The sequence below is a fragment of the Pleurodeles waltl genome, chromosome 4_2, assembly GCF_031143425.1.
Source record: "Pleurodeles waltl isolate 20211129_DDA chromosome 4_2, aPleWal1.hap1.20221129, whole genome shotgun sequence".
Classification (NCBI taxonomy): Eukaryota; Metazoa; Chordata; class Amphibia; order Caudata; family Salamandridae; genus Pleurodeles; species Pleurodeles waltl.
Genome location: NC_090443.1, coordinates 604,557,429 through 604,585,310, shown reverse-complemented (window position 1 = coordinate 604,585,310; position 27,882 = coordinate 604,557,429). Strand labels below are relative to the sequence as shown.

Genomic DNA, 27,882 nt, shown 5'->3' with positions numbered 1-27,882 from the left:
TTCCTGGGTCTTTAGAAGTGAGCACTGGTGCAACCCAGAAAAAACTAAGCACATCGAAACCAGAGAAACTTTGAAGCTGGTGCCGCTCTCAAGCCCTGCGCCGCTGCCTGCACTGGAGCCATGGTCTCTGCTGAGTGCAATGGTCACGACCTGCAACACAGACCCTATGCTGTCTCAGCGCCTCCGAAATCCCGCCACAGCATGAGTCACGAGTGCAGTGTCCCTGACTTCACCACAGCATCTGTAGCTCTGTGGTGTGATTGTGACATGGCGAAGTCGACGTCTTGCATCTTGACCTACTGGATTCATCGACCCCCACCGGATCGTAAAGGAATCAATGCCTCGCCACCAATACCCCATCACTTCACCTGCACCTGGAAGGAACTGACACCTCACCTCCCCTGCCTAGCAGTAAGGAACCAATGCCTCACCTCCCTGGTAACAGAAAAGATCCGTTGCTGCACCGGCTCCAGCGACACCTCAGTGACTCTGTGCAACATCTTTGTTTCCTCATCATTTTCCACTGTAATGTGCCCTGGGTCCATGCAATTCTGTAACAGATCTGCATTCCCTCTCGAGTAGCATTGGTCCATTGGAAGCGACTCCGTCAAGATGCTGTTATAGCTATTGTGTTTCTGAGCGCTATACTAAGATTTAATCTTTGAAAATTAGTATCTTTACTTGTGTACGTTGGATTTCTTTTTACTCAGATAAGTATTGGCTGTGTGTGTGTGTGTGTGTGTGTGTGTGTGTGTGTGTGTGTGTGTGTTGTCCTCTCCATCTTTACTCAGACTGCCTCTTTCCTTTCTCCCTCCAATCCTTCCCAAATTATATTTTTGCTATGGTGTTTTGAGCAGTACACTCTATTGCCAAAAGTTTATTTCTGCTAAAGGTTTATATGATAATTGTACATGTTTTAAGATAGAGGAAGAAAGTAAATGGAAGTGCTTTAGTTAAATGCTGGGCCACTGGAATTATATGGCAGGAAAAGACAAAATTATGAGGCAGGGTTGACCAATTTATGTGGCAAGAAAAGTCCAGTTATGAATTTACAATGCCAATAGATCTAACTCAAGAAAATGCAAGTCCTATTTCATTGCAAATGCTTGTTCTGTTTCCCATTAGCCCTCCCCATGGGCTCTTTAACCCCCTTTCACCCCTAACATCTACATGTTTGTGGGCAGGATGTTTATGGTAGAAAGACACTGTAATCTCTGTCCGGGCCTCTGCTTTGGGGAGCCAATCACTTCTGGAGGATCTGAACTTTTATCTTAAATCGAAAGAATAGTGGCAGAAACAAAAGTGTGCTTCAAGTGCACATAACCTCCTCCCTCAGTGTACCACCAAAATTGCCGCCTCCACCCCTTGGTCCTTCATGGCCTTTTCAGTCTCTCTTGTGATCATGAAATTGTCTTCCTGATAATAGACTGGGTTGGTAAGATGATTCTTGCCCTTTTCTGAAGCCTACTTTCGCTTGCGTGTCTCCCAGTGGCACTAACACTAACATGGGCCCGCACTACCCTCGTGCCGGCATTATCACAGTGACGCACGCCCGCTCACCTCCCCAAGTAGGACCGGCTCAGTGGTGTGGTGAAGTGTTGGACTCAAGCTCACAAGGGTGTACCTCGGTCTGATGGCAGGGCGCTAGAAGCAAGTGGAACAGAAGAGCAAAATGGATTTCCGTTGTGATTTTTGCACCTTGTTTACGAGCTCCAACCAATTCAAAGTCTTGCGGTGTGGCATCAGTTACAAGGAGGCAAGGCACTAGCTTGTTACACAGGATTAGTTGAATGGCCGAAAGACTGGCGAGCATAGCATGTGCAACATATTGGAAAGAGAGGAGCTGTTGCCTCATTATGGAGTGTAGTGTTTCTTTTGAGTGATGATTCAGTAACTAATTGTTCTCCCTCATTCTTCTTAACTGGTTTTCTCAATCAAAGGTCTGTTTGCCAGCACATGGAGCTGCGATTGTGCTTTCTGCATCCTTGAAGGGAAGGGATACCTAATCTATCCTCTGTCTCTCAGGGCACCTTTCTTTTGTATTGGAAGACTCTGGTCCTTCATGACTTGCTTTCCTTTAATGTTTTCCGCTGCACAGAATCTTTTTCAAGGAGACATCGTTCATGCTCCTGGTATATCTCCTTTAAATGAACTGTTTCTGAAACTGATGCATCCAGTAACGGAGGTCCCACTACTGACTCCAAATCAAATGACCTGCCCTCACAACAAAGGGTGTGTAGTTCTCCATCACTGAACTGAGCCACTTGGTTTCTGAGAACTTTGCCTGTGACCCTCTTAAACTCTCCTGGTGCAATCTGGATATTTTACATTGATTGATTTTACAATGATTAGCATTGTGTATTGTGAATACAGTTGGTTGACATAGTTCCACTGACCTCTGCTGGGAATACTAATCTTCCTCCTTAAACATGGACAATATGATATACATTGCTTCGCATTTGGCTAGGTCAGACGGTATAGAATTCTACAGTCCATTTTGGCTGACTTAGCAACCTTAAGAAATAGTTCTCTGAGCTGCACGCTGGTTAAATATCATTTCCATGGTTCGCATCATCTTTTACTCTGGGTCGAGAGCATTTATCTTGTCATAAATGAATAATTTAAAGTTTGTACATAATCCATTTGAATACTTGCCTGTGACTGACATTAAATTATTTGTGCGCTCTTTGATCTTTCCTAACATTCCGTCTGAATGTTGCATCAACCAGGAGGAAGTGTTTCCCCTTTTCCTGCATATTTCAATTGCTAATGACTTGAATACCAAAAAGATCTTTGAGTGTTAGGTCCTTAAATGCGCCACCATCTCAGCTGCGAAAGGCCTATCTGTCCTGCCTTTGGGCATTCCCAAAAACAAAAGTACTTGAACTTCCTTCTTGTGAATTAGTTTATTCCTGTTTAAAAGTGTCTGCAGTAAAAAATACTTTAGTCCATAATTCATGCAATTTGTAAGTATTGCCTCTGATATAATTCTAAGTGTCTTGCTTTACTTATATTTGCAGAGAGCTGGTTATCATCCGTACATTGGTTCTATCGTCATGGCTTTGGCGTTAATCCAGCTGATTATGGCAGTCTTCAGACCACCTCCAGACTCTCTGAGGTACTGTGCAGCTACACCAAATTACCATTCTTGATAGTATGTTAATGTCTGTCTGTCGCAAGCCACAAATAAGTAGGACCATATAGTGTTACATTTATAGAATCGGAAAAATACTTTATTTGATCAAAATGATCATAAAAGCACACAAGTAAAAATTGACACAAATGCAAAATACAAGTACAAAATTTTATTAACACATGTGAAATCAGGATAAGTAAATTAGCTCCACCCTGGACTTAACTAAATATTCCTCTAAAAAACAGGCCAAAACCCTCAAATTCTCAATTTAAAAGATATTTTAATCAATCACTAGGGATACATCTTCTTCACTTTATTGCACATATGATAAAACTGAGAACCACAAAACAAATCTCAGGTGTGGCTACGGATTGCAAATATCTCAGACTCTCCGTATGGGTGACGACATGCTTATGCAATAAAACTGGGCGTAAAAACTGGATTCTAGGCAACCGCTAAAAATCACAGAATATTATAAAGTGTGTGGTAGATTGCGCAGACAAACCGTCACTTGGGCAGCGTTAAAAGGACACCACCCTTGATTGGTGGATCATGTTCAATCTCAATCTTGTCAAATAAAATCTATACTGAAGATGTGTTATCCATGTTAAGCCTTTAGAACCGAGCCCTCGAAATTTCCCACATAGCTAATTATGGTACGCATGCTCAGGGACATAACAATCCTCTGTTCCTCCCTGAACGATGCAAAGGTCCCCTTAACCTGTTTTTTGGCTCGTGGGCTTATTGCAGTGGGACGATCAAAAGAGCTCACACATAAGTCATAAAAGTATCCTTACATAGGCCAACCACAGGATTGCACACCTATTGTCTACCTTAAGACAGTCTTCTAAAACTTCCCTCGAGAAACAGGCCTTTGGAGTACTCCAGATTTTTAACCATAGATGCAAAGGGGCAATACCCACAAAGTCCTCTACAAAGCCCAAACCCAATTCAAGATGTAAAATATAACTTGATATACCTGGGGATAACACTAAGAGTCTACAAAGAAACTTATTTTCTTTTGACTGTAACTTCCTTGGAGCACAATATCCCCATTTACTGGCGCCATAAGCACTGAGTGAAAGGCACTTAGTCTTGTACAGCTCAGTCATTTCTCTTAATGGTTTCTGCCCAATCCTTTCCACAAATCTAAATATCATCTCAGTCTGCCCCCATTTTTTGGTCTATCTGACTTATTAACTTTTCCCAAGATCCACCAGCATCGAATATAATACCTACATAATTAAAACAGGATGTTTTCTCTATATAGGTCTCCCCCTATATGAAAACATTTGGATTCAGTTTTTTGGGGGCCGCAGGTCATTACACACGATTTTTGCAAATTAACCTTAAAATTCAGTTTTCCATAAAATCATTAAAACCATTTAAACGACTCTGCAAACCATTTGCAGTCAAAGCTAAGAGAATAGTGTCATCCACACTAAGGAGGACCGGAACTGCATGTGAACCAGTTCCTGGGCTATCAGTATTATATGATGTTAAAAAAGTTCCTAAGGAGTTAATATACAATAACAACAAAAAAGGGGCTAAAATGCAACCTTGCCTCACTCCTCTGGTAACCTTTATTGGCTTAGTACAGTCACCTGACTGGGTATAACAAGCTCTTGTGAATGTATCCCAGTGCATACGCTTTACCAAATCCACCAACTGTTGCTTGATACCCACCTGAGCCATTATATCCCACAGTATCCCCTATCTGCCATATCAAAAGCACAGGAGAGATCTATGAATGCCAAATGTAACACACCGCTACTGGCTTTAACGTATTTCCCCCACAAAAGGGACAAATTAAGTGCCTGTTAAACAGTCCCCAAACTAGCTCTAAAACTGTATTGAAAACGTGAGAGAAAAGAGGTAGATTCAGTCCAGTCCTCCAGTTTACCTAAACTAACCCGTCCCAAAATCTTTACTGATAAATCTATTTGGGAAATGGGACGGTAACATGATGGTAAATTCTGATCACCTTTTTAAAAAAAATTGCACTATAATGGCCTCTTTCCATGAGCCTGTTAACTTTCTCTTCACTGCTGCCCTAAAAAGATTTGTTAAGTGGGGCCCAGAGGTCCACATTATGTTTAAGCAAATCTATTGGGACCCCATTAGGACCTGGGGCCTTGTCCCTCGCTGCATACTGTGTTGCCTTAGTGACAGAAGCTAAATCTATAACATTTTTTAACCATTCATCATTTAGATCAGGGGAAGCTGGACTAAAATCTATACTCAAGACAGCATCCTTATGATTTGGATTAAAAATATGTGAAAAAATGCTCAATCCACTCCTGCTCGCTAACATGGCAATCAATACCATCAACTGTCTTATCTGTAAAAAAATAAATTAACAATCTCCTAAAACAGTCCGTTGTCTCTCAATTGAGCTGCTTTTTCTAAGTCCTCTCAGGCCTTTCGTCTAATTTCATTTCTCCTGTTTTCGAGAGCCTGCTTGTATTTAATTCTCGAGACTGTTACATGCTCTGTACTAAACCAGGACATAGCAGGACGCTCTCTCAACGGCTTAATTGATGTTAGACTGAGAGCCACATGCCCACAGATTTTACTAAAACTCTTTAGAATATCATTCAGAGCCTTCTTCACTGAAAGACAACAGGATATATTCTCACTGGTTGCACTAACCACCTCATTAAAAAACTTTGTTGAATCAGTGTTACATCATCGCAATCGGACCCCTTTATTTGCGGAGTATACAACTGATTGCTGCATCTTATCAGGGGTACTAGATGTGATTTTAAGGCAAAAGATAGGTATGATTCTGATCTCTAAAATGGAGAGCACACACTTTATTAGATATTAGACTTTGTGGTAAATCAGTTGTCAAAAGCACAAAATCAATTGTGCTCTCCTGTCCTCTTCCTACAAACGTAGGGGGATTCTATTTGATCAAATTATCTGATTTACATCCTCACCATAACTCGAATGACTAAAATGACTAGGAGGAATCCCCCAGACATCCGTAAATCCACAAGTATTTTCCGCTCCATAATTACATTTTGTAATATTAAAATCTCCAGCCCATATAATTGAAGTACTATTTCCCCCCTTGCTTAGTAACTGTACCATCCAGAGTTCTCCCTAACTCCTCAACAATGTCAACTGGCTAAGAGGCAAAAAAAAATAATTACAATGTACTTAAATCACATTTGGGACATTACACCATTGTAATAGTAAGATTTGATAACATGGGGTGGTTACAACACTCCTTGCCTTTAGCATTCCAAGGGGCATGACACCGATGTGACCAAACACCCCCTTATTTCTCCCTGTTGATGAGAGTTGCAGGTGCGAAAGGATTGGAAACCATTCAAGACGATGGGTCAACTGACTGTTTCTTGGCAGCATATAATATCATGCTTCTGGATATAAGACACCCAATCTTTATTCTTAAGCTTTTCTCTGCTCCCTGCAGTATTCCAAGAAATAAACTGAATACCCATTCCGTTCTCTGCGTTTAGCTCCCCCTTAGGCAAAACCACATCTATATTGCCATCTGGTTGAAAACATAAAGTCGGGGCAACACCAGCCCCCAATCCACTATTTAAATCAACTGAGCCGCAATTGAGAGACCGTTCCGGGCATCAGTCGATATCTGAGAGACCTGATAAAACCTCAAAACGATTAGTGTGGGCAAAACGCTCTTCTTGGTGCTGCCCTACGCACAGGGCTGGAGACCCCCCTGTTGTCAATATTTCTCAAGACAGGTGGGTAAAAATAGCCTAGCGGGTAAACATTTATATTACATTGTGTATTGTTCACAGAACTCAAATGAGATAACAAGAAATGGACCCAACCTGGGTCCTTAAAATTTAAAACAATACAGTCCCCCTCAATAGACTTTTCCATTGGGCCAACCCAATTCACTCTGCAAGTCATAATAAGCTTTTCAATCACCCCTAGATGACAGTCTGCATTCCTCCTACACCAATTTGCAGACTTGTTTAGGAGACTTTAACAAGACTAATATGTGCCTTGTGTTAATGGCAGAACAAAAGTCAGCACCAAAATATATGGGGTGCAGAGTGTCATCATGTCCTTTGAGGTAAACCAGAGAATTTAACTTTGAGACTTAAATAGGGACTTGTTACTGGGCTACTGGTTGCAGTGAGACTCCCGGCCCAAACTCACTGCACTAATAGCCCTGCCCCTTAATTCAAAGCGCTTTACTGAGGACACAGAGACATTAATATTAGGTTGGCTTGTATGGGCTGGGATCTGCTCTTCCCTAGGCTCAGTCAGAGTATTTATAGTTTGAGCATCATTTGGTTTTTAAAGAGCCGAAACCTGGCATGTATGAGCCACCTGCAAATAATATTGTGTATTTATATTAACACCATTAATAATATAATTTGTCAAAGACTCCAGTCGATTTTCTATGACTCCCAAACAAGTCATTATGGGCTCTAAAGCTTCTGCAAGAAGCCTTCCAATTTGGCGAAAAAATTCCTCAGGACAGACGGGAATCTGGATCTTGCCCAAATGTGAGATACCATCCTCCTGCCTCACATCATTTAAGCCATTTTTCAATGTGAGCTACTGTTTTGTTTTTCACACTAAGTTCCCAGTTTTCCTTTTTGCTCCGTTAGGTTAAGGCTTGCCTTTTTGCTAGTAATTGCTACTATAGATTGTGAGCGACCAGCAAGGAGCTTAAAAGGATTCTCATGAGCACCACTGACAACTCCAGAAATACTTGAATTCAAAGCCTCTGGCAAATGTCCACCCTCCACCCCACAATTCTCAACTGTTTGGGCCATGTCTGAATCAGAAGGCAGTGGTGTAGACGGGGATAATCTCCTCTCTGCCAATTTAGTCTCCTTACTTATTACCTCTACTACACATTTCAAAAAGCCATCCAATGTGGTGCTTGAAGCTGGTGGCACAGAAATAGTTTTCCGTTTCCACATGTTTCCTTAACAAGCAGGGCTAAATCAACCAGTGCCTATATTTGTCCACTAGTAAACACAACCAGCCTTTATAAAAGCAAAAAAAAAAAAGGGATGGCCCAGTACCTTTCACTCAACCTGGTTCACCAGTCCACAGGGATCAGGGCCAAGAGGGATAGCCCAGCCTGATTCAGACATGGACGGGCACAGATGGGCCCTCTCTTTGCCCGGTCTTTGCCTAGGTGTGAGGCGTGCTTTTTTTTTTTTTTTTGTGTAGCACCTCCAAGTGCTTGAATGTGAAAACAGGGCCGCAGGAGTTGCTGGGGGTTGGAGTCCTTCTCCACCACGTTGTAACTAGCCAAAACAGCATCCCATTAAGTAACATTTATAAATATTTGATTTTCTAAACCATAATCCATGAATGTACAGAAAAGCAGCTCTGAATGAGTAATGTCCAAGTATTATTTTATGCCCTTGCTGATTTCAGAATATTTCCTGGATGGAATCCCCAGTGGCTTATCTGACCCCTACATTTGTCCTGTGTGTCTCACGTATTTGCTTACTATGAGGATTCTCAAATGTTCTATTGAGATTACCCCGTTCCCCTTTAGTTATTTGGGTATGACAGTTCCATTCCCTCACCCGTCATTTTCAACCTTGTGTGTATTTATAAAGCTCATTCCTAGCTGAGGCAACAGAGTACTGAACAGTACCATTAGCGTGGTGTATGATCCAGGATCATTTACAGAGTTAAGGGATACTGAGGTTACTGGAATCACTGGTTATTGAGCTACTTAAGGCTTTGAGATGCAGTGTTATTTGATGTGTGACAGTTCGTTTCTGAATGAAGGTGAGTTGAGGCTTTATTGAATATAATGATGATATTGATCAGTAATTATGATATTGATCAGGATCCTAGGTGCAGAGTAGTTCTGGCTGTTAGTGTTGTTTCGAGTCTGTGAAACTGATTTTGAAGACTGGGTTACATCAGTCCAACACTGTTTTGTTTGGCGTGGTTTCTTTGAACATTATCGGCATGTTCATTGTGAATAATCAAGATTTTTCTTGCCGTGTCCGATGTGACTGAAAAATAGGACTGTATCATTGTATCATCACAATTACTGTGCCGGGCTGTGTACAGTATGCGGTAATTGGATTTAAGAATCCACAAGATTTCGCTGTGGGCCCTCACACCTTTTTTGTGATCTGTAGTGATTGTGTACTTAATATTTATCACAATTGTGATCTTATTTGTGTGATCCTGTGATACTGGTTTGTACCACTTGCTGTCGACATATCCCTTGCATCTAAAAGTGATGTTTGTAATGCAATGATCTTTTGAGTGTATTGCTTTCATTGCATAGTGTGGCAACAATTATAGAAGAAGTCTCTAACTCACAACATGTCCTGATGATAGTCCTACCAGTATGACTGAAATTGAAACTTAAGAGTTGGACCTGTGAAAAAATGTGTGTATTTCTTCTATGAACTAGAGACACGTTAAGGGATCTCATTGTTTTCTATGTATAGACTGTCCTTTTTTTTAGGAAAACTCTCTGTATAATGTATGAACATGTTTTTTAATGTGTGATTATTTTATTGCTAGCTGTAAGATTTATCAAAATTAAATTTTTGAATTAACTATGACTATAAGAAAATTTGCTATTCTTCGTTAAATGCTGTCATCATCCTAAACAGACCAATATACAGTTTCTGGTATAGACATTTACTGTTTGAAAGGGATACTTTCATTATATCCAAAATTACAATATAATGTTTTTTGATGTTCATGTATTTATTATTTGAAAGATATGTCCTTGTTTTTAAAATTGATGTTTAAGGGCTATTCTTTGGTTTATTGTTGCTATAACCTGACCCCTTGGGCAATGGATTAGTGTAACACTGGCTGTTAGTGTGCCATGATCCATTAGATTGGTTAGTTTGTTGACTAGAAAGGCAGTGGTGCCTTTCCTGATGACTTTGATAGTCATGCCATGGTCTTGAAGATGTCACAGACAGGAGAAGCCAATTAAATTTAATTAAATTGGAAGTGATATGGTCGAATTTCCAAAAACCATAAAAGGCATGCAGTGTAGTGTTTGGGAAGCTACAGAGCAGGCACAGCCTCCTCACAGGTCGGTAAATATGCATTTTGGATGGACGCTGTGAAGTCGCTTCTAGGGAAGAAAGGTTTCATTTATTTTCAGGATGGAGAGTTGCTACAAAGTCATCATGGTCATCTTGGAATTGTGTTCTTTGAGGAACAGATTGGTTTTGCATATGAACCCAAGTGATATACCAATGGTTGATAGGCGTGGGTGGAAACTGTCACCGTATGTTATTGAGCTTGGTTTTGACAATTACTGTTAGTTGTTGCCAGTGAGTAGAAGGAAGTTAGTGTTTGTGGAGTTGAGGTTCTGGACACCCAGGTCTGAATAAGTTGGAGGTTGTGTTTTGGCCGCTGAATGTCAAGGGCTTAGGAAATGTTAATGTTTTTGTTTGGCATCAGCACATTGCTGCAGTATGAGATTGCTGTGAGTAAGGTTTAAGAAAATAATTGATTGAACTAGCCATATCAGATTACCCTTTGAGAGACTTATGTCAAACCTCACAGTGGCTCAATCCCACTTTTTTTTGTAAACCATGTTAATAGTGTGCCAACTTATTCCCTGTTGTGCTAAATTTGGTGATTCATTTCATACTAGCTCACAACTCTTGGCTTCTAGAGGCAATTAATAGACCAGGGATCTCCAGCCTATTCTGTAATAAGAGCTAATTATGTTCAAATGACATTCATCCCGAGCCAGTGATATTATTAATGCTGTAAAAGCGACCACATCAACCAAGAAGACAGTAGTGGCCACCCCATTGTAGGTTACCAGATATGATCACATCAGTGCATCAGGCACGATTGTTAGTAGTAATGTAATAAATGCAGTCAATGTGGATTTGCCTCCATATTGGTAATACACAAAAGTCATAGTTGAAATGCCTTGGCACAAAGGTTATATTACAGTAGTAATGTCTTCCCAGTGCCTCATGATTTCTTTCTCAAATATAAGGTTTAAATATATTTTGGAAATCCAAGCATTTTTCTCCGAACATTCACGTAATGAGTTCTGAAAATGATTGAATATATATATATATATATATATATATATATATATATATATATATATATATATATATATATATTTTTCCCAACCAAAGGTTAGCGTATAATTTAGCAGGCTTGATTTCTCACAGGAGAGTAACTTATGTGTAGTTGGAGAGCTACCAGTAGCTCATGAACTAGTAGCACTGACATTTTTCTGTGCAAATGACTCAGTTACACTAACACTGTAAAACAATTTTTTCATAATTCAAAAACTGGGCATGGTGGCCAGAATTACCCTAGTTTTACTACACCAACATTCCATTAAAAAATATAAAGATTGTTTGGTCATTTCTTTGACACCACCTTCTCCAGTGTAAATTGTTTGTAGCTCTACTTGAACCATCCATCCCCCGCAGTAGTTTCAGTTCTCTGTGTAAGCCTTATGGATTGGTGTTGGTGTTAAGACACTTGTGTAGCAAAATAAGAATTCAGCTGGTTTTGAGCCTTCGAGTGGAACTTTGACAGCTCCATAGTATGGTCACTGTGGCAACAATGTGCGTTCATGTTGGATGTATTGTTTTCTGCTGAAGACCACAAAAGATACATTAGCTAGATAATGGTATAGTGCCCAAGTAGTTTTAAAAATGTAGGACATTGCAACTTATGACACAAGCATTTGCAATGCAATGGGTCTCGCATTTGCTCAACTTCGAGCTATTAGCGTTGTAAATTCCTAACTGGACTTTTCTTGCCACATAAATTGAAATTGAAAAGTAAAACACTTGCCATAAGCAAGCCGATTGAAAGCGCCACGGCTGCCATGAGCGCAAAAGAGACACAAAAGGAAAAAGAAGTTCTCTAGCAGTCAAACTCATTGGCCAAAGTGCAATTATCCATGTGACACAGTCGATGGCCAAGAAGGTAACAAAACTGCCCCAAGGAGGGACAAATGTAAAACATTTACCAGTGATGACAAAGGATTTTTGAAAGGCAAACCCATGAACGAGTGATAGTGAAGGGCGTGGTTAAAAGCCTACAGATACATTACAACAGGCCAGAGCGTTTGCGCGCACAACCTAAAAAGCAGGGACAGCTGACAATCTGGTACAAACTCACTGTGAATTCGTCCACACTGCTATTTATTTGTCTCCCATCTGCCATGGAGCCAGGTTCACAAGGAGTAGAAGTGAAGTTAACCAAACCAGTAGATTCTGTCTTCCTAATGTGACCCAGCTACAGGGTCTGCCTTTCTTAACGTAATGGAACATGAGAGTATTTGCCTCTTTAGAGTCTGGTATGAACTGTGGGTGGTATTAGCTAGCTGAGTAAATGGCGTTTGGTGGTGGCTCATTATGAATGACTACCAGAATATAGGTATACTTTTGAAAGAACAGACTAATGAAGCTCAAACCATAGATATATCAGTGTGACTTGAGCATTGTAGGTAAAGACGTAGAATACATAGTTATAGGTTCAGAATTGTTTACTAATGCTGTGGGTTATATGGTAATTTCAATCTACCTTCCTTCCTAAATCATACACATCCTTGCAACATTTGGCTTTTCTTGGATGTACAATACTGCCTTGTGTAAAATATACATGCCGTTTGCACATGCCTTACAAATACTCAGGAAGTCTCATTCGGCCTTTCAAGTATCAGCCTCGCTGGCTCAACTTGATTATAGGTCCCTCTCACCCACACCTTGCCAATATACAGGATGCAGGATTCAGTCTTTCACTGGGGTGCTTCACTCTCTAACTACATCTAATGCCCCACTGACAAATGCTGTACAATCTCACATTTCTGAAGCATTAAGTATCTCACTTAAAATTGAACAGTGTTGCTTTATTTTTCTGTTATGCTAAAAATTCCAACTTCTCATTACTCAAGTTTTGGTTGGTATTCCTTCTATGACTTTGTTTCTTTTGTAGAAGGCCGCTCTTTAATTGGGCTCACTGGAGTACTGGGACTACAGCTAGAATACTCGCTGGTGAGTAAACACTTGAACTGACCTGACTCCTTTTTGTTTTCCTTGTTTTTTTTTTTAACTGCCTGTAGACATTGCCCATTATGTTTAGAAATGCATTCATGTAAACACTAGGATGTAATGCTCCAGTACATTTTCACAGAAGTGGAATAAGACCATTGGTCTAGAGGGTCTCCAGTCCCACCACAACTCCCTCTCCCATAAAATGGATTGACTTATATAGACCATAGTAACATAATCAATGAAACAATGGAACCTATCTCCTCGGTAGTGCCCTTTTCTCACATTGCATACCAAAGGTCTCACTTCGCCAAACAAATAAGGGAATACGTCTGTGGGAGCCACTTGCCAATAACACTGATCATTTGCACAGCTTGACCCTGACATGTCCCTGTTATTAACCCCATCAAGGAAGGTGTCTTGAACATGACTAATGGCAAACTGCATGTATCAACCTTTACCAAAGTCCTAAGGGTCACTGGTCGCTACGTGGGGAAGCCAATATCATGGTGACTGAAGGTTTATCATTTGGACCGGATTTAGCAGGATATTGCTTAAGCACCAAAGAATCGATCCTAGATATCTTCAAATATTGACATGCAGTGAATATATTGGTTGAGTCCCCACATGTCAAAATTATCAGCTTGAATGAGTCCATGGCAAACGTCCTTCAAAGGAAGACAGTGTCTTTGTCCGCTAATCCCTCAATAATCCTATCTTTGCTATTGCCAGAGATGTAGAGTACAATCTGTGGACATGGAACTGTAGTAAAAGTAGATCAGAAGAATCGTGCAACAGTATCATTTTTTACATCAAGGCGGATGACCCTGTCAGTGATGGTCTACATCCCTTCCCAGATCTGAGTAAAATACCAAAAGAGTTGCGTATATTAAAACAGAATACCCACTATGTTACTCCCCAGGAGGTTACATCTCCAGCATGCAGACTCATGGCATAGATTAGCTTTCTGCTGCCTCTCGGAAGACCTTGCCACTTGTGGAGAATTTTGAAGTGGCTAAATTTAAGAAGTGTATCTTGGAGCCCTCTTGCTTTGACTGTCCAAGATGTCCTTTTATTCCTTGTCTAGGAACTGGATAACAGGATCAATTCTCACCACTAAGGGCATAGTTTGTCAGTTAAGGAAATGTGCAATTAATGAGAATCTGATAGATGCCAGAGCCACTACCTCTAGTTAAGTCCCACATCTGTAGGTTCTCAAGGATGGGTGAATGATGCAGGTTGATCGGTCACAGGACTAGCAACTGAGGCAGTAACGCAATTTTTGGTATGTCCAGATTTAAGATGCAGCAGATAAAACTGATTTCAACCTTTTGTCTTAAGTGTTCCTTCTGATATGATGTAATGTCTTTACAATGACTTTATTCAACCATCATATCTCTCTTCTTCCCACAAGATTTGCACCATTCTGCCATATCTGCACCTGTTTCCTACCCATTATCCCCAGGCCAGCCATTCACTGATAAATATATCTGATTATACCCCGGCCACAATTCCGGGCTATATGTGTATGAATAAAATTGTCACCAATCGGGTAATAGATGTCTCTTTACAATGCAAGCCCACTCTGACTCTTTCCTGCATGATGGAAAGAAATAGCTAGCCGAAGTCAATAGATGCTTTGGCTAGTATGATTCTATATAGAAAAGCCTCTGGCTCCCTGCTGAGGTCTCGCATTTAAGTTCAATGTTTCTAAACTGGGCCTAGCTGCTTCCCTGCTTCCCTGCTTTCCCAAAGAAGCAATTTGATAGTATTATTCATCCATCCCATTTTGGCTAGTGGCACACACAACAGGATCATTCCAAAAATGTAACTAAACCTTTAGGCAACCACCATTTTGACAATTTAAATACTACTCCACAGCGATAGCATTTTGGACCATAACAAAAGATCAGAGAACTTTTTCTCTAATAGCTCCTTCAAATGATGTGTAACCACATTCTCCAAATACTTATTAATGGGTAGACCCAAATAGTTGTATCGGGAGCTGACTCATTTTTATGTATTATGTTTGACAGTACCATGCTCCTACCTACATTTTCAGCTTTAGGGAATCGGCTATGACATACAAAGATTAGTCTAAGGCAATGTAATCACATCTTTTGTTCAGTGACGCTATTGTCTCCCTCAGGCGTTTTGCGAAACTCTTAATAGTAGTGACGGAGGTTGCTGAGAACTATCTAGTTGTTGCATCATTTTTTACCAATGTTTAAAGCCTTAAGAACATTATTGGACATGGCGATCAATTAAGGCAATGTGCATTAATCTTGGTTAGTATAAATGTTTTGTACATGCTCACTGCTGTTTCTGTGTTTAGTGGTAGCAATGTTCCTCGGAATGGACGTTCAAGCGCTCAACCTCCCTGATCCCTGGGACACATACATGCTGACTGGTTTCATATTATGGCACGTTTCTGTTGACGTTCTCCTCGAGATCCACAGCTACTGCCTTATTAACAAAGGTACTCATGTTCTTAATATTTACATGTGTAAAGAACTGATTTGCGTTTTTGATGCTTTTTGAAAATGGTGCTTATGAAAACTGGAAATTGTTCACTGTCTCAGCACACGCAGTGGCAAAAGCACCGATCATCCAGGAGTCATTGCTCTATAGGGGCCTTCCAGGTCTTCAGGCAGAAGGCAGAGTGGAACTCACCACTTCATCCATCCTGATAAGATTGAACGTCGTCTACGCAGAGCCTTTTTAAGGCATGTGCGATTACCTAGGGCCCCTGCCTTCCAGGGGCACCACAGGTAAAATGAAAATATTGTGCATAACAACAAATTCGGCAACTGGGCATGCCCACCCTGAAAACCTTGCACTCTAAGGCAGCTGTAATTTAGTGGTAACTAAATTTAAAAATTATCACTTTCTCTCTCTCTCTCTCTCCTTACCTCACCCCTCTTTACCCCCAACAAACTATCTCTACACCTTAATGTGCTTAACCCTTTTTCGTCACCTCCCTCTAACCCTCTCTCACGCTGAGCTGCCTGAGTTTTAAACTGTTTTGCAGCCCCCATTTCTGAAAGTTTCTACTAACTGATATTTTTAACATCATAAGGACTATGATTATCTGATAATGAGTCGTAAATTTAAAGTTTTTCCGAAGTTGCACCCTCAAAGCATGTGTTGTGCAGGGCCTCAGGATAACATATGAGACAACCATTTTTCACATACCCATGTTGACTATAAGAAATTGTTTTTTTTAGTTGAGGAGGTAGGCGCCCACCACAAGTAATAACCACAATCTTTTTTAGGCTGAATCATTAAAGACCCTAAATTCGCCTGAGCTCAAGCTCTCTGGTAGCTATGGATTATAGCAGAGAAGCCTAAATCAGAAGTAATGTCTAAAGTGTTATGCAGTAACACAACAGTGTAGGAGGCTGGCCTGGCTTATAGTGGGTACCTTGTGGTACTTACACCCTGTGCCAGGTCCAGTTATCCCTTATTAGTAGAATAGAGGTGTTTCTAGCAGCTTAGGCTGTTAGAGGTAGCTATGGCAAAGCAGCTTAGGCTGAACTAGGAGACATGCAAAGCTCCTACTATACCACTTATATCATATAGCACAATATCATAAGAAAACACAATACTCAGAGTTACTCAAAATAAAGGTACTTTATTTTAGTGACAATATGTCAAAAGTATCTCAGAGGATACCCTTACTTAGGAGGTAAGTAATATACACAAATTATATGTACACAAACCCAAAACAGATAAGTAACAGTAAGAAAAGTAGTGCAAACAATGTAAAATCACAATAGGATGCAATAGGTAGACATAGGCCTAGGGGCAACACAAACCATATACTTCAAAAGTGGAATGCGAATCACAAATGGACCCCAGGCCTATAGGAGATTGTAGAGGGTCGTTGGGACTGTGAGAAAACAGTAAGGGTGTCCAAAATACCCCACCCCAAGACCCTGAGAAGTAGGAGTAAAGTTACCCTAATACCCCAGAAAGACACACTAGTTGTGATGGGGATTCTGCAAGAACCACAAGCACCAGCAAAACACTGAAGATGGATTCCTGGACCTGAGGACCTGTAAAGGAAGGAGACCAAGTCCAAGAGTCAGGAAAGTGTCTTGGGGGTGGGCCAGGTGCCCACTAAATCCCGGATGAAGGAGCAAAAGGGCTGCCTCCGGGTGGAAGAAGCTGAAGATTCTGCAACAACGAAAAGGGCTAGGAACTTCTCCTTTGGATGGAAGATATCCCACGGCGTGCTGGATGTTGCAGAAGTATTTCCACGCAGAAACACCGCAAACAAGCCTTGCTAGCTGCAAGAGTCGCGGTTGAGGATTTGTGCTGCTGGGGACCAAGAAGGACCAGGATGTCGCCTGTTGGAGGATGCGACAAAGGGGGCGCTCAGCAACTCAGACAGCCCCGCAGAAGCAGGCAGCACCCGCAGAAGTACTGGAGCAGGCACTTAGAAGATCGGTGGACTCAGAGTCACAAAAGGAGGGTCCCACAACGTCGGTGTCCAACTCAGCAAGTTAGGCAATGCAGGACGGAGTGCAGGACCCAGGCTAGGCTGTGCACAAAGGAATCCTTGGAGAAGTGCACAGAAGCTGGAGCAGCTGCAAATCACGCAGTACACAGGTTTGCTGTCTGGCGTGGGGAGGCAAGGACTTACCTCCACCAAATTTGGACAGAAGGGCCACTGGACTGTGGGAGACACTTGGACCCAGCCCCTGTGTTCCAGGGACCACGCACGTCAGGATGAGAGGGGACCCAGAGGACCGGTGATGCAAAAGTTTGGTTCCTGCATTGGCAGGGGGAAGATTCCGTCGACCCACAGGAGATTTCTACTTGGCTTCCAGTGCAGGGTGGAGGCAGACAGCCCTCAGAGCATGCCCCACCAGGAAACAGTTGAGAAAGCCGGCAGGATGAGGCGCTACAATGTTGCTGGTAGTCATCTTGCTACTTTGTTGCAGTTTTGCAGGCATCCTGGAGCAGTCAGCGGTCGATCCTTGGCAGAAGTCGAAGAGGGAAGTGCAGAGGAACTCTGGTGAGCTCTTGCATTCGTTATCTGAGGAATAGCCCAGAGGAGAGACCCTAAATAGCCAAAAAAAGGAGGTTTGGCTACTAAGAAAGGAGGCTTGGCTACTGAAAGAGGTAAGCACCTGTCAGGAGGGCTCTCTGACGTCACCTGCTGGCACTGGCCACTCCTTTGTCCGGTTTCATGCCAGAGCAGGGCTGGGGGATCCCTGGACCGGTGTAGACTGGCTTATGCAGAGATGGGCACATCTGTGCCCATCAAGCATTTCCAGAGGCTGGGGAGGCTACTCCTCCCCAGCCCTTCACACCTATTTCCAAAGGGAGAGGGTGTAACACCCTCTCCCAGAGGAAATCCTTTGTTCTGCCTTCCTGGGCCTGGGTACCCCAGACCCCAGAGGGGCAGAAACCTGTCTGAGGGGTTGGCAGCAGCTGTATTGGAAACCCCAGAAAGGCAGTTTGGCAGTACCCGGTTCTGTGCTAGAGACCCGGGGGATCATGGAATTGTCCCCCCAATACTAGAATGGTATTGGGGTGACAATTCCATGATCTTAGACATGTTACATGGCCATGTTCGGAGTTACCATTGTGACGCTACACATAGATAGTGACCTATGTATAGTGCACACATGTAATGGTGTCCCCGCACTCACAAAGTTTGGGGAAATTGCCCTGAACGATGTGAAGGCACCTTGGCTAGTGCCAGGGTGCCCACACACTAACTTGGCACCTAACCTCCACCAAGTAACTTGGCACCTAACCTCCACCAAGTAACTTGGCACCTAACCTCCACCAAGTGAGGGTTAGACATATAGGTGACTTATAAGTTACTTATGTTCAGTGAAAAATGGCTGTGAAATAACGTGGACGTTATTTCACTCGGGCTGCAGTGGCAGTCCTGTGTAAGAATTGTCTGAGCTCCCTATGGGTGGCAAAATAAATGCTGCAGCCCATGGGAATCTCCTGGAACCCCAATACCCTGGGTACCTAGGTACCATATACAAGGGAATTATATGGGTGTTCTAGTGTGCCAATGAGAATTGGTAAAATTAGTCACTAGCCTGCAGTGACAATTTTAGAAAGCAGAGAGAGCATAAACACTGAGGTTCTGGTTAGCAGACCCTCAGTGATACAGTTAGGCACCACACAGGGAACACATACAAGTCATACATTATGAGCACTGGGGTCCTGCCTAGCAGGATCCCAGTGACACATGGGCAAAAACAAACATACATACAGTGAAAATGGGGGTTACATGCAAGGCAAGATGGTACTTTCCTACAAACAGTAGTAAATGCAAAACACAACACAAGAGAAATCCAAATCACTGTAGAATAATAGAGTAAAATGTAATAAACAAAATGACACCAAATTGGCAAGAATTCGGTAAGGGGAGTTATGCATTTTTAATGTTTAGGGTTATAAATAGCACCAAAAAGCATTAGAGCCCAAATTGCAGTCAACTGGATGCAGTAGACCATTATCCAGTCACAATTTGAGGCCAACCGCAATGGAGCCTGTGTTGGAAATAAAAACCAGGTACAACAAGGTCGGAAGTTTTATCTTCACACTTAGTTTCTGAAATGGAAGGAAAAAATACTCAGTGGGGCAAGGTAGAAGGACATGGCTGAGGAGGGTTCCACATTGTCGTATAGCTACTGGGTGAGGTTACGGTGAAGCCGTAGACTTTTAGCGTCAAACGTGAAATTTGAAATTTGTGCCGAAGCGAAAAATACATATGACACCTTCTCTGCAAGGTCCTGAATCAGATTGCCTGCTGCGGAAAAGCTCCAAGCGGGGGACGCGTGAATCTTCAGCTCGGCAACAATGCACCTTTGTCGGATTGGCCTTGCAGGTTGGTCATTCACCCAAAAAGTTTCATGACATGTTAGAAGGAGGACACTTTGACACAGACAAAGGTTCCAGGACCTCAAGGACAACACTTGAAGGTGGGAGGGGGGCAGATGGGTGGGGTAATCAAGCTTCACTCCAATAGACGCCACCAGCAGATCCAGTTGGAACTGTTTATCTCAGCAGTTGCAGGAAAGGTCTCTTTTTTTTAATTTGTTGTGTCCCTGTAGCTTGAACAGGAGGCTAACATTATGCCCCTTCGAGTTCACTTCTTTATCCTGGGTACAAGAGGGGAGGGTAGGCCAAGCCTTCTAGGTTCTTCTCTTGTCTCACAAAGCAGGTTCAGTCCTCCTCTGGTCTTCCAGGGTACTAAGGGTGCTACATTTATGCCTGGCATCAGCCTGTGGGCGAGGTGGTTCCTGGCTCCTCCCTAACAAATGAAGTTAGAGCGGTAGCCCTCTCCCCTTTTGCAGCATTTTCTGTGTGCCATGCACACTGCCCGTCTCTATCTAAAACCAAGATGGCAAAATCTTTCTTCCCCTGTGCAGAGTTTGTGTGCTAACCCCAGAAGGGTGGCCACGGAAATGAGCAATCCCTCCTCTCGTCACTCTAAACCAGTTCTGTGGGTAGCTCCTCTCCCACTGAGTTTGGTGCCTGCCTGACATGTGGACCCAATAAAGGGCCTGTGCAGGTGTCAGCTAACATTTGCCTGTGACAGGGTAATCCTCTTTGAAGTGAATCAGGTCCCTGGGTGTTACAATTTAGGTTACTGGTGTTGACTGGGATGAGAGCCCTGGTCAGTCAGCAACCAGAATGCTAGTTAGAGTAAGGCACAAACAAACCCCAATTAAACCTATGCTCTACCACCTGGTAGCTTGTCACAGAGCAGTCAGGCTTAACTTAGAGGCAATCTGTAAATTATTTGTGCAACATTTCAAGCTGTAAAACAGTGAAAACACCACACAAAGTATCCCACACCAAGTTAGAAAAGTAGGGCAGAATTTAATAAATAAAACAAGACCAAAATGACAAACTTCTAATCAGTAGAACTGGGGTTCTGAAAATTAAAGAATAAACTGCAGCATAGCGGCTAAAAACAAAGTGCGAACAGTGGCTTTCTGGTTTGCTCTGGGCCGAGTCGAAGTTAAAAGTTAAGGCTGTGATGGAGTCTGGGTCGGATACAGTCCCAGATTAGTCCAGCCAAAGGTTTACATTCTCAACTTTTGTGCCAAGAGTCCTGTTTATGCTGGAGAGGGTCACAAGCAACAAGGAGACAATTGGGGACGGTAGGTAGTCTGTGTGGTATGAGTAACAGGCCAGATGTCACAGACTGGCAGACTGAAGCTTCACTTTGGGGTCCCCCATGGGCTGTTGATGCTGCTGTGGAAATAGACAAGCTGGCTGTGGCTTGCGCTGATTTCCATAGCATGTGGCATGGTTCCAGAAGCAGATGGTCCCATTTGCAGCACAAAAAATCCAGAAGCTTAATTTAAGAGTCTACTGAGCCACACCAAGGGTCCAGGGCCTGAGGGGACCCACTTGGGGTTGAGGGGGATCAGGAACTCACCGAAGACCGGGTCAGGAGCTATTGGGGAACCTTTTATGTCCCTGAGGCTAAGATCAGGATGCTGGCAGAGTAGCCCCTTGAGTCACTCTGGGGTCCTAGGTTCAAGACAGAGATGCAAGTCCAGTCTACTTCCCCAGGCAAAAGGTCAGCAGGTCAGCTTAGCAGGGCAGTAGCCCCTTCAGAGTAGCAGTCCAACCGAGTGCTGGTCCTTGTAGCAACACAGCAGTTCTTCGTCTTGGCAGAGTATCTGTAGGTTCAGAAGTGCACTGAAATGATGGCGTTTTGAGGTCTTTCTTTTATACACTACTGACCTGGTTCTGGAAGATGGGAGAACTTCTAGACAATGCTTTGAAGTGCATTGATTCCCCTCCCTCCACTGCCCTTGCTCCAAGCTGGCTGAAGTGACAGTGCGGGGATGTTGGGCCCTTTGTCGCGACAGGCACAGATCACCTGCCAGCGGATGGCCCATCCAGATGCACCTAATCCCTCTATTGTGTGTTTCTTGGAGGACTTCACAAAGTCTGTCAGTTGCACCCTGTCATGTGACCCAGGCCTGGTTAGACGCATAAAAGGGCTAAGGGCAAAATAATGCCAACTTTCTAGAAGTGGCATTTTTATAATTATCATCAAAACCTGACTTTACCTTAAAATAAGGCTCTTCGCCACAATTCCAAAGACACCAAATATGAACTTGTTATCCCTTCCCGTTTGGAAATTACACTTACACGATTGATTAAGGTAACTCCAATGTTATCCTATAGGAGAGACAGGACTTCCAGTAGTAAAAAATGAATTTTTCACTACCATGGCATGTAAGACTTAAATGTATAGGTCCTACCTTTTAAAAAAAAAAAAAAAAAACGTTGCACCCTGCCATCTGGGTTTTCCAGAGCCTATTTTAGGGGTGACTTATATGTATTAAAAAGGAAGGTTTGGGCCTGACAAATGGTTTATTTTGCTAGGTCAACATGACTGTTTAAACATGCACACATAGGCTTTGCAACGGCAAGCCTGAGATGTGTTTAAAGGGCTACTCAAATGAGTGGCACAATCAGTGCTGCAGGCCCACTAGTATCATTTAATTTGAATGCCCTGGGCACACATGGTGCCCTTCTCAAGGGACCTATAAGTAAATTAACTATGCTAATTGAGTGTACACCAGTGTTACCATGTTTTAAGCAAAGAGCCCAGGCACTTTAGCACTGGTTAGCAGTGGTAATGTGCACAGAGTCCTAAAGCCAGCAAAAACAAGATTAGCAAAAATGAAGGAGGAAGGCAAAAACCTTGTGGGGAGAAGAGCACCCAAAGGATGACAGGTCCAACACTGGGCACCTCTCACTGTCCTTCCTGTCCACGGAACACCACCACCTCCCCTTCCCAAAGACCCTTGTCCTGCTCTGGGAGCAGTTTTCACACCTAACCGGGGGGCTAGTCACCTGCCAGGTGACCCTTGGGGCTCATGCACATGGGGCTTTAGCAAGGGAAATGGTAACTTTACAAAAGTGCCCTTTCCTTAAAGGCTAATAAAAGTTCAATTACCGTTAAATTTGATTTACAGTTACTAATAGAAACACTCTTTGAATCATATTTTTAGCTGTTTTCTAAGTAAAATTAGTATTTTTAAATGTAATAATGTAACCCAATGTTTACCAATGGAACAGCAAGCCTAGCTACAGAAGAAAATAGCTCTTGGGCCTTTTTCCACTGTAAAGACATGTTTAGCATTAAACTTGTTTATGACCTACTTTTAAATACCATGTGCCATCTCTTTTGACTCAAACGTCTTCTTAAGGGTGACATAAATATTTAAAAGGAAGGTTTTGACCTGTCACAAGCTGTTATTTTGCCAATTGAATTTGCAGTTTTAAACTACAGCAGCCAGGCTGCAAATGTTAGGCCTGCAGTAATGTTAGCACTGGAGTGGATGGCAGAATATGTGCTGCTGTATACGAGAGACATTTAATTTACAGGCCCTGGGTTCACTTTGTACCATAAACTAGAGACTAGTAGGTGCGTTAATTATGCCAGTAAGGAGAATGCCAATATACTCATGTTAAGAGGTGTCAACCTTGACAAGGAGGTGATGGGTCATTCTACACGCTACATCAAGGCCCAGGCTATATCATTTGTTAATTTGGTAAACTGCTAGGAAATAGTTGTGTAAATTATCGACAGAGAATGAATAATATGAATACAGCAATGTGCTAAGGTAGTTTCATTTAACGGCCTTCAAAGTCGTTGCTCCAACATCTCAGCCATGGCTGCGTCCCCCATATTTTACTAGGTCTGTGTCTTTGTTACTTCTTTCTATCCTTCCCTCTTGCAAGAGTTTAAAAATCAGTGCCACAATGTGCTGGAGATAAATCAGCCCCATTCATTCAATTACTTCCGTGAAGGCTATGGAAAATATAATCCCATTACTTTTTTGCAATTTGTATAATGCATGTGCGTATTTGAGTTGAATGTAACTGGTTCTATTATTTTGACCTAAATAGACTATTGGGAAATGGTGTGTTGATTGTACGATATTTAGGTCGTGCTGCATCTGTAATAGCTTCACTGAAATGTTATGGTATTGGTGTTGTCAGTGGTTTGCACAAAGATTAAAGCACAATGATTTGCAAGCCACTCCAGGCAGTGGAGGCCGACTTTGTATATTGGACATCGCGGGCATAATCTTTAAAGAGCCTTCTATATTCGGAGAGCTTGCGCTGATGTTCTACAAATCGTGTTTTCCAATTGGTGCAATTAAACATGTATGCACACCTTCAAGGATCATACAAAGGCATTGTTTTTCAAACATCCGGTCTAAACATTTAAGCATTGGCCTATCTGCATCCTCACAACTTAATATTGTTTACCCCCCAACCTGTGCTTGATATAATCATTGATTTCTGTAGTTAAATATATTTGTAGTGGGGAATGGGTTTCTGGTCACAAGGAGACAAATGACGCTTGTGAAACCTGATGATGACATTTAATGCATTCACTAAAAGTTTTCTTTACAGACAGGACTCCTGGAGGTGTATTCTTACAAAAAATAAATATTTGAGTGGGACATCAATGGTGCTATCTTTTTGAGGCATGTTGAAGTGTAGATGCATGAGGCAGTCAACTTTTTTTGGGTTTTTAAATTTTATTTCATTTTTCCATTTTGTTGAAGTCGACAAGACTTCTACATAAGAGGCAGTAGTCTGGTCGAAAGATGTAAAGTGATCATGGAAAAAAACATACCGGAAGGGTACACGGTTGTCCAGATCATGACACGGAGATTCAAATGTGTGCATTGTAACCTTGTGCCATTGATAAACGTTTTCCAAAGAGGCCTGAATTCGTCAGGTTATTAAGTGAATTCTCCATTTTTGGTTTGTCTCTTCTTCACTAACTTTTAGTGGTCTATTTATTACTACTAATGCTCGTAAAAGAAAGCCACGCTCACGTTGGTTTTTCGTAGTAAGCAATGTTCAGTTTGTATTTATTATGCTGTTGATATAGCATAGACCCAGCCACGTGGGCAGCAAAAGCCTTGACATTCAACTAGAGTAACATCAGAAAAAGGAAGTAATCTCAGGTAATCCCCATGTTAATATGGACGTTTCTCCATTATAGTAGTAAGTTTTTGTAGAAGCCTACTATATGGAATCTGCAAGTTCTCATGAATAAAATTTTAATATATAAAGGTTAAAGCTCGCAGTTATTTTAGGTGTTCATTGCAATCTTTGGTCTGCATGCTGGTACGCCCCTTGATGACTGATGGGCAAAATCTGTGATCTCTGATTGGCGGACCACCAACCATCCCTAACTGGCCAATTGAAGAACCATTTGAGAAAGCAGTATTTGAAAAAGACTTCAAGGGGCTTGGAATAAGTACAGAAATTATCAGGGGTATATTGAGAGACGTCTTTATAGAGTGATAAGTGTTTCTACATGTAGGGTTTAAAAGTTATTGTTCCACATCACCGATTGATCATCTATAATTCAAGTCTCTGAGATTCTTACTCTTCCTACTTTTAATGAAAAGTGGTATCGCCATACAACAATTATTTTGCAGTTTTTGTAGCATGACCTGTATTTTAGGCTCATGTCATGTGCATTATCCTGCCATCCAGAAGCTGGAGTCAGAAAATGTTCCTAAACAAAGTTGAGTCTGACATCAAGGCCCTTATGAGTAGATTATAAAAGCCTTGTTGAGGTAACCTATTGCTTATTTAGTCCTATCAAACAAAATTGCTGATGGGGAAACAACTTACAGCTGCTGTCTTGAATTTGCCGTATAACTGGTAAACAAACTACCTTGGATTATAGAAGTTTGATGATTTTAGTCTTAAAATCGCATGAAAAGAACCATATAATCTTATGGCATCCGTTATTACAGAATCAGTGTTTCTCGAATTTTAATGGATTTATATGGTGATTTAGTCAGTACTTAACAAAAAGTGAATGGTACAGAAATTATTAAAAATAAGAATGTCAGATGAACTAGAGACCAAAGATGTTTTTTTAAAGAAACTGGAAAGAATGGCGTGGGGGAGTAAATTGAATAGCTATGGGAAGAGCGAACCGACGTTTGGGATGGAAAAGGAGCAGGAACAGAAGAAACCTGAGCAGAGGTAGGGATGAGAGTGGAAAGTACCATCTGGAGAGATACCAGCAACTAATAGTTATGAAACAGAATACTGTTCTGTTTGCACAGACTAGATAAAATACTGAACAGATTGAGAATGCAAACTAATGAGCATTTGTATAGCTCCAAGGACTGCAAGGTGCTCATAACGGAAGAATAAGATGAAGAAACAAACTCCAGAAACACCCCTAGAGCAAGAGATCAAGTAACCTAATAGTTCACTTGTGAAAAACTTTCTGTAGTAGTTGTTGATGATGTTAAGACAGATTCTTTGACAATTGTTTTTTTTTTTTTTTTCGTTTCAGTCCCCTTGTTTTTCCTTCATTCAGTGTATTGCAATTTTGGGATAACTCATCCCATATTACAATAGTTGCCATGGCCATTAGAACAGTGGTCACAGATTATTTCTGTTTATAGGGATTTTTGGGTAGTTAACTCCTTACTATTCCAATCTTGCACGCTCCTCGGCAGCCTTTTTCTGGCCAAGCTTTATTCTTCAACAACTTCACTTTCGTCATGGGCTCTCACTCATGTTTTGTCTCTGTACAAATGGGAGACTTTTTTGTCTTATTTTGAGAGGCCCTGTGGAGGTACTTTAACTCCCGCTGTGAAAGAGTGGCTCTTCTCCAATGGCTTATGCTCACTGTTCACTGCACATTGCTGTGCAGCGAGCAGGTTCTCTTTTGAACTAGAATAAGGCCCTCGGTGGAGGGCAGGAGGCACCCGCGCTATGTCATCCTTCCTAACTGACAGTGGAACCCAGCTTTGCTTAATGAAAGCTCCTGTCGAAATATTGTGGGAACAAAGATCACTGTGCTACAGGGGGACTCGAGCATGGATTTCTGTGCCAAACAGAGGGACTGTTGTATAAATGGAGAGCTTCCTTCAACAAGCTTCGAAGAACTTTGGGTCCATGGTGACACCATGCTCAGTCACCTTAATCTTTAAATGTTGCATGTGTCTATTTAATATTTCTCCGATCACCATCTCTGCATTATTTGATATTGATGTTGCCACACTGTGCCAGCTTTTGGATTGCCATGTATGCTTTATTGTTATCTGTAAAACAACAGTAAAAAGCTATAAAAAACATCACTCTGCATACGGACACTTCGAGCATCACTGTTCTTCAATTAGGAGCTGAACCTAACCATACCCTCCTACATTGTAATCTGAAAACTGTGCCTATAGGAGTTGCATTTCTGAATGCAGAAGGACAAGTACCATATCATCAACATCTTCAGCAGCCATGCACAGGCTACAGATGGCATCCATGTGTCAGTTGTGCTGTAACTGGGCTGACTAAAGAGCATGGATTAACTCAGGAAATCTGCAAGTTAGTGTAGGAACTGCAGACAGTGCAGCTCCAACACAGAGGCAGCTTCTGTTGTTTTCCTCGTGTGTGCTGCACAGAACGCTTTAAGCAAAAGGAGCTGTACAGGCCCGTTCATAGCCCTACAATCACCAAGTTCACCTTTCATTGTTATTGTGACCAAGTCAAAGCTGCTCGGAACCAGTGGTGCTAAAGCAAGGTCTGACACTTGGTTAAATCACCTTTGCACACCACTATGAATCTATTTAATGGAAACATATTGAGCTGTGCCCGGTCAATCCCCCAAGATGTCAAATTGCATAGACAGTGAATGCTGCACAGAACACAAAGGCAAATTGCCTTGGGCAACCCTCACAATGGCTG

At 42.0% G+C, this 27,882-nt stretch overlaps 1 protein-coding gene across 5 annotated transcripts in view; it reads left to right on the top strand.

Annotated features, from left to right (window-relative positions):
* The window catches only part of FRRS1 (ferric chelate reductase 1), a 268,799-nt gene that overhangs the window by 197,006 nt on the left and 43,911 nt on the right, over positions 1–27,882 (top strand). For all 5 annotated transcript variants that reach the window (XM_069232144.1, XM_069232146.1, XM_069232147.1 and 2 more), the window contains exons 12-14: positions 3,021–3,118; positions 13,079–13,137; positions 15,470–15,613. In XM_069232144.1, coding sequence (XP_069088245.1) covers positions 3,021–3,118; positions 13,079–13,137; positions 15,470–15,613 — 301 coding nt within the window. The remainder of the gene's footprint in view (positions 1–3,020; positions 3,119–13,078; positions 13,138–15,469; positions 15,614–27,882) is intronic.